The sequence below is a fragment of the Penaeus vannamei genome, chromosome 20 (genome assembly GCF_042767895.1).
Source record: "Penaeus vannamei isolate JL-2024 chromosome 20, ASM4276789v1, whole genome shotgun sequence".
Taxonomy (NCBI): Eukaryota; Metazoa; Arthropoda; class Malacostraca; order Decapoda; family Penaeidae; genus Penaeus; species Penaeus vannamei.
In genome coordinates, this window is record NC_091568.1 from 39,752,582 (window position 1) to 39,760,081 (window position 7,500).

Below are 7,500 nucleotides of genomic sequence, written 5' to 3' on the forward strand. Positions count from 1 at the left end.
AAAAATATATTACAACATAAAAGACACTCTTAACAAGGCATACATTATCTGAAGAAATTCTTTAAAATTTGAATAACTGAACAATCACTTTTTTGCAGCGACAAAAATGTGTTACATTATTTGTATATCTTGGTATAACCACTCAAGTATTAATGAATAAATGTCAAATTCCAGAATCTGTTTGAATCATGCACTTATATACTTACTCATTAGAGTAGAAAGTTGTTTAGAAAAGAAGAAGACTTAAAACAAAAACAATTTCTTTAAAAATCCAAGGCCCCAAAACTCAATCTACCGCCGCAGTCTCTTACGTTTGGTTCCCTCGTCATGGCCATCAAGCAGTGTGTAGCGTGGAGGTTTGCGCCGAGGCCTAGAGTTTTGTCCAAATTTCCTCATGAGCAGGGTGGCAATGCCCCACACCATCAGGCCCACGACCAGGACCACAGAACACATCGTCACAAACACATACACCACACTCCAGTCTGTTGGAAGGAACACCATTCTGTATTACATAACCTAATTCTGACAGCACAGTAGTACTAATATCAAAACTTTCATTGTTGACCTTACACTGACTTTCAGTTCAGTCAGACATTTATTCGTAGACATGTAAGTGTTATTCCTGAACCGTTCTTATTTGCAATATTATGTGTAGCAAAAGAATACCTCAGGCCTGATAATGGACTGGTCTCAAGTATAAAATGTGAAACTTTATTTCTCTACCTATCTAAGAGAAAACATTTATTCTTGGGCTTTGCAATACCACTGAAAAAAAGAAATTAAAAAAATATATATATCAATAATGATAATAACAGCAATAATAATAATAATAATAATAATAAAAATAATGATGATGATGATGATAATGATAATAATCAAAATGATAACAATAAAAAAAATAATAATCCATTAATATTGTCTGTTTTATCTTCTTTATATGAGCCACTCACCGCAGTTTTGCATGCCATCCCCCATGTGTCTGCGTAGAAATGACTCCATCCACCAAGTGTGGCATCTGCACTCCCTTGTTGCCTGAATACATTCCCCATGACCTGGAATTTATTTTGAGTTCTCGTTACAGGATTAAGTCTTATAGCATTATCAAAATATACATATAATATACTAATTTTCCAGGCCACTACAAAATTGGCCAGGAATCTAAACACGCGCCAGCCTCGGCCCGCGATGTATTTGGAGCGTGAGCATCGATCCAACATCACACTAGCGGGACGCCCAGCAATGTTTATTTTTCTGGGTATCTCATATATGGGACACCCGTCGTAAATGGGCTAAGGATAGTAATCATGAAGGCAACTGCGTTATTTATAACAAAGGGAACTTATCTCACATAAAACAGGACATTACCTGAACAATCATTCTGGCACACAACTGTGTCCACACTCAGGAGAGGCAAGTCCAATAAGTCTGGTGATTCTGACAAAACCTGATGTCGAAGAGAGTACACAACATCGGTCCCCTTGACAACATCCTTGCCCGCATATGCTAGAACAGTCAGTCTTACTTGTCCTATAAAAAATAAATTGAAAAAACAAAAATTAAAAGGAAACAAAAAGACATAAAAACAAAAACAAATTGGATTAATATTACTATAATAAAGCACAAAGAGATTTCAAAAATGAATAACTATGTGACTTAGTTGAAAGCAAGAAAGTCAAGTAAAACACACAAGACTTGACTGCATGAATAGGAAAACACACCAAAAGATGGGCTGGTACTTGAACCATATATATCATTCAGTACTATAAAAAGATATAGCAAATATATATCACCTGAATGAGGAAGTCCTGTGAGAGAAATAAGCTTGATAGACACAACGCGATCTCCAGTATGGAGGAACAGCTCAAGTTTCTGCAACAGAGTAGACAGCTGGGAGTAACTCAGAGCACCGATATCACCACCTACTACCACCTCTACCTCATCTAGTTCATGTGGACCTGTGGGAAAAGAAATATTGGTAATAAGTTATACATATACTGTAAAGATAAATTGCTTTTTTTTTGTTTGTTTGTTTTTTGCAGAACAGACAGACAAACATCTCAAAAAACATTCCCATATGAATCTGTAACTCAGTAGCTAACTAAATCTCACAACTTACTGGACTTGACAATGATGGACACTGTGTCAGAGCTTGAGGCACCTTGGTCATCCCACACAGTCAGTTTCCAGATGTAGACCCCAGCAACCACATCGGTGAACTTAGTAGAAAGACAAAGAAAATTATACTATGAAAAAAAAAAAAAAAAAAAAAAAAAATCATAAAAAAAGATAAAGACAAATAAACATAGAACTTGAAGTAAAACAATTTCATACGCTAAAAGCAATATGAGAAACAACCATTTATTATAATGTCATTCATTTTATGAAGTGTATGAAAGAACTGGATGGAAACATTGTAATATTGAAATATTTCCACCTTCAATCCCTAGTCTCTTCTGTGTGATTAAACCTATAAAGACAGCAGAGAATTATCAAAAATATTAAACAAGAACATGCAGAATAATCTACTAACCTATGTAAGTGTCAATGAAAGATCTGTACAAACCTGAACCAAGACTAATAATGCTTTAACTGAGGAAAGTCATATATAACCAAATAAAAACAAAAGTTCCCACTGGCCTGGCTAGAACAAACTAAGAAATCCTACGAAATAAACTGTTGGCTTACTAACAACCCCAAATAAGGATCAAAATAACATTCTATGCACTATCATATGACTTCAATGCTAACCCTTTAAAATATTATTCATCTTACCATAAGCACAGGTGAATGGTCTGAGGAGTTGATGACTTTGGCTGCTGCCAGTGACATGGCCTCTTTTTCCCATAGCCACTTGGTTACAGCCACGTCATCACTAGACTTAGAGCCGTCAACCATCACCACTGACACAGGAAGAGTCACACTGAAGTCCCCACCTGCGTTGGCCTTTGGAGGCATATTCTGGTCTGTGCAGGCGGGAGAGGATATATCATGTCTTCAGATAAAGCTGCCTCTGACTGATCAACTACAGATTTAAGTCTAGTTAAATCATGAAATTCTTAGTTATGTGAATTTACTTTTCCTCACCTTGTATAACATCAACCATGACAGTGTCAGTGGTGTTCTTCAGGGGGTCTTCCCCATTCCAGGTTGTAAGGAGAAATTCATACTTCCCCTTTGTCAGTCCTGACACAGTCACCTTTTTGCTATCCATGCTATCAAAATGTGCAGTATTTGGTCCACTAGAAATAAAGAAATGCAATCATGATCTTATTCAAATCCATTTCCATTTTTTCAATTTTCAATATTGTATTGTCAATATCAACATCGATGTAGAAAACCCAATTTCTGTAAATGTCAGTGCCCTGTTGACAGATCAGACTCAGTGGCTTACAATAAGCCAGTCAATGGTCTAGGAAAATTCCTTTGGATCCACTGTGAATCCTGAGATCCCCATTTTTGACTGAACACTTATACTGCATCATCTTACCTTACAAGTTTTAGTAAATGGTTAACAAAAGTTAAGAAATTATGATAAGGAACCTCTCCAAACTGAGTTTAACTTCTAATGACTTTGTTGGACTTAGCATGCACAGAACTCTTGAATCTCTCCAGGGACATACATCTCTCTGATAAATTTAGATATTAGTATCAAATCTGTTTACCTATGAACTTTTAAGAGATAAAGGATCAGCAACACCCACTGGGTTCACTCTCCCTCTACCAGTGGAAGCCTTGTGTCATCAGTGTTAATTCAATTATTAGGATAGAATGGTCCCCTTGAGCACCTGCATCTGCACCTTTGCTAACTCTCTGAAGAAAAATCTAAAATAAATAAGTTGCTGTTACAGGCCCACTTAACCACTGGGCAGTAACCTTCCCTACACCACGCTTCAGCCCTTCCCCTTGTCTTACCTACGTATTCCTATTTCTTGAGCAACTAACTTATCTCAATAACAAAACATCCTAATCCGTATCATCTACAATCAATACTCACACTACTACTTACTTCTTTTGTTTCCAGAGGTAGTGAGTGCTCTGAGAAATGTCTGTACTATGGCTCCCATCCAAGGTGACTGTTGTATTGGGGAGAACAAGTTGGATGTCTGTACCTGCATTGGCTGAAAAACAATGTGAAAGAAATTGTCTGTCAGATATACAAATACACACAAAAAACAAATCCACACACACGCGCGCACACACACACACACACACACACACACAAAATTTGGTAATTAACAATATATATATTTCTTAAATGCCTACCCACTGACTGCAGCCTAGGATTCTATCTCTACATGCATTTTAAGAACAAAATAAAGTACTCATCTGAATACTGTTACTAAGTATGTACAAAATGACCAATTTTCATTCATGTCTACTTTTGCATCCTGTGCAAATATTGTTATTCATAGTCTATTGAAACATTTTTCAAAAGCATGAGGATTCCTTTCACAAGAATTCATATTTTTTGTATAAGAACATGCATTGTTAGTATGTCTATTTCAGGCATAAAACTTATCATCTGTTTTTAACTTTGGTAAAACAGGAAAATATGATAAATATCGTTTTATTTCAACTTGATAAAGTATTCTTTGTTCCTTTCATCAGCTGATTACATTCAACGTATATTTACAAGCTTATTCTGGTAAATTTGATTTAAGTAATACTCCTCAAAACACGATATGGATACAGAATAAGATAGCAGTGTCTCCTGGGCAGAACAGGTTGGACGGCACACATACCCATTGCCCAGGAACACAGATTTTTTTTTTTTTAAAGTTGCCTAATGTATCATGAATAAAAGTTCAGAACTGCTTCTGCTGTCAGGGGGTTAATCTTATAGATGCTATTATGTCTTTTTATCCCCTTAACTCAAAAAAATATTCTAAATACTCAAAATTTTTATATCTTCCTTAATAAAGTCAACAATGATTCTGTCCTAAACTTACCTTTGGGTGAAGAGAGATTGGGCTTCTGAACATACACGTTTACAGAAGCGTTGGACTGCTGGCCCATTGCATCCTGAACACGTAAGATGAACTGGTAGAAGCCTTCCTCTAGGTTGCTTAGATGCAAGTATGGAGTCCTTGTATCCTAAAAAAAAATATAAATATATAAATAAAGGAAAACAATATCACATTATTCATTATAAAGTACTAGGGCTGTATGTCCACTTCATCAACTACAACCTTTTTATTTTTTAAAAGGTAACTGTGATAACTTTTTCAAAATTGTGCTCTGTTGGTAATTGTTGTATTTGAGATATTGCAATAAAATATGCATAATTTGCTAAGCAAAACTGAGCTCTTTGTATGACAAAGACTATAAACTGCCTTTTTGAAACTAAAAACCAAGCCTATCTTAGTGGCTGGCAAGACAGCTTGAAGGTTTGCTGATAAATGATGAATTACACAATTATTCACTAACTTTATCTACCTAAACTTTTTCTCCAGACAATATGCATTTGAACATGTGTTGACATATGTTTGAAAATATTTCAAGCTTCTTCATATTGTGTACAGATAATATATCATCACACACACACACAAACACTCTAACATTAATTTGAAATCTTTCACAGCCTAAATCACAGAATTCCATCTGACAAAGTTGTCTCAACACCACTTTCAATTGCATATCTATGAGAGACACAAAATAAAAAGCGCACAGTGCTGTTATCAAATCCAGAGCAGCATACCTGCATGTCAACTGCCTTCCCGGAATCCTTGGGCCCCTTGGTCCATTCCCAGCCCTCAATGCCGTGATCATCTGAGCTCGCGTTGCCATACAGGGTTATTTCCGTCTGACAGAGTAGAAATTATTGTGAAGTGAATATCACCCAAGATAAATCAGATGCCATGGATGATGATTACAATTCCTCTCATGTGAGACACAATTATAAGCAGAGACCTCAGGCATCTTCAAATCAAATTTCAAGAGAACAAATAAATCTTTAACACTAACCTGAGGTAGGTAGATGATCTGGTCTCCTCCTGCATTTGCCGTTGGAGGATAATCTGTCTCCTTGATGACACTGAGGACAGCAGTCGCATTGCCCTCGAGGCCTTCCTCATCCTTCACACGCAGCCTGAGCAAAGAGACAGAAGATTAACAAATTAAAGAATTGAACATGCAAATGCACAAAGTAACAAATTAATATGACCAAATATATATAGTATATATATATGTGTGAGTGAGTGAGTGTGTGTGTTTGTGTGTTTTTATGTGTGTGTTTTTTTGTCTTTTTTTTTTTTAGTGTGTTTTTGTTTGTTTTTGTGTGCGTGTTTTTGTGTGTGTGTGTTTGTGTGTGTGTGTGTGTGTGTTTTTGTGTGTGTGTGTGTTTTTGTGTGTGTGTGTTTGTGTGTGTGCATGTGTGAGTGTTTGTGTTTACATGTGTTTATTTAAATAATTTTGTTTTTCTAATAATTCCTTAGAAAGGACAAACATACATTATTGTGTAGTTTCCAGGAATAAGATCGGTAAGCTGCACCGTGGGCCCTGTCTCTTCTGCCAGCTTGTACCCCAGGGGTGCTGTGACCATTTCCCAACGATAAGACACGATCCCTGCATCATCTGTGCTTCCTGAGCCGTCGATGATCACACCGGAATTGGGGAGCTTAATGGTGTTTGAAGGAGAATTGATGATGGCTGTGGGAGGTTGGTTGATCCGCTTGGCTGCAGACGGAATGATGGATTAACTGCCGCACCCAAATGTGCTTAGGATATAATCCGATATGCTGGCAGAATAAACATATCTCAACAATCAAGAAAAATGTCATATAAAAGATTTTTAAAAAGGTAAAAATAAATATATAGACAGATTCATATATATATATATATATATATATATATATATATATATATATATATATATATATATATATATATATATATATATATATATATATACATATATATATATATATATATATATATATATATATATATATATATATATATATGTATATATATATATATATATATATATATATATATATATATATATATATATATATATATATATATATATATATATATATATATATATATATATATATATATATATATATATATATATATATACACATGTACATATACATATCCATATACATATATATATATATATATTATATATATATATATATATATATATATATATATATATATATATATATATATATATATATATATATATATATATATATATATATATATATATATATATACATATATACACACATATATACATATACATATATACATGATGCAATGAAAAACACAAACCGTGTTGATAATATGGAAGAAAAACCCACAATGCAAAAACTAGATTTATTGATGAAAGTGAGACAACAGTTTCGGAATCGTCCTCGATTCCATCTTCGAAGATGGAATCGAAGACGATTCCGAAACTGTTGTCTCACTTTCATCAATAAATCTAGTTTGTGCATTGTGGGTTTTTCTTCCATATATATACATATACATATATACATATACACATAT

The 7,500-nt window shown here is 34.5% G+C and overlaps 1 protein-coding gene across 2 annotated transcripts in view; it reads right to left on the reverse strand.

Annotated features, from left to right (window-relative positions):
• LOC113810577 (dyslexia-associated protein KIAA0319-like protein) overlaps positions 1-7,500 on the reverse strand; it is an 18,746-nt gene that overhangs the window by 636 nt on the left and 10,610 nt on the right. For both annotated transcript variants that reach the window (XM_027362202.2, XM_027362201.2), the window contains exons 6-17: positions 6,450-6,675; positions 5,965-6,088; positions 5,699-5,803; positions 4,950-5,094; positions 4,007-4,118; positions 3,085-3,239; positions 2,773-2,963; positions 2,117-2,216; positions 1,791-1,955; positions 1,366-1,527; positions 951-1,052; positions 312-482 (exon numbers count right to left, since the gene is read on the reverse strand). In XM_027362202.2, the coding sequence (XP_027218003.2) occupies positions 312-482; positions 951-1,052; positions 1,366-1,527; positions 1,791-1,955; positions 2,117-2,216; positions 2,773-2,963; positions 3,085-3,239; positions 4,007-4,118; positions 4,950-5,094; positions 5,699-5,803; positions 5,965-6,088; positions 6,450-6,675 (1,758 nt within the window). The remainder of the gene's footprint in view (positions 1-311; positions 483-950; positions 1,053-1,365; positions 1,528-1,790; positions 1,956-2,116; positions 2,217-2,772; positions 2,964-3,084; positions 3,240-4,006; positions 4,119-4,949; positions 5,095-5,698; positions 5,804-5,964; positions 6,089-6,449; positions 6,676-7,500) is intronic.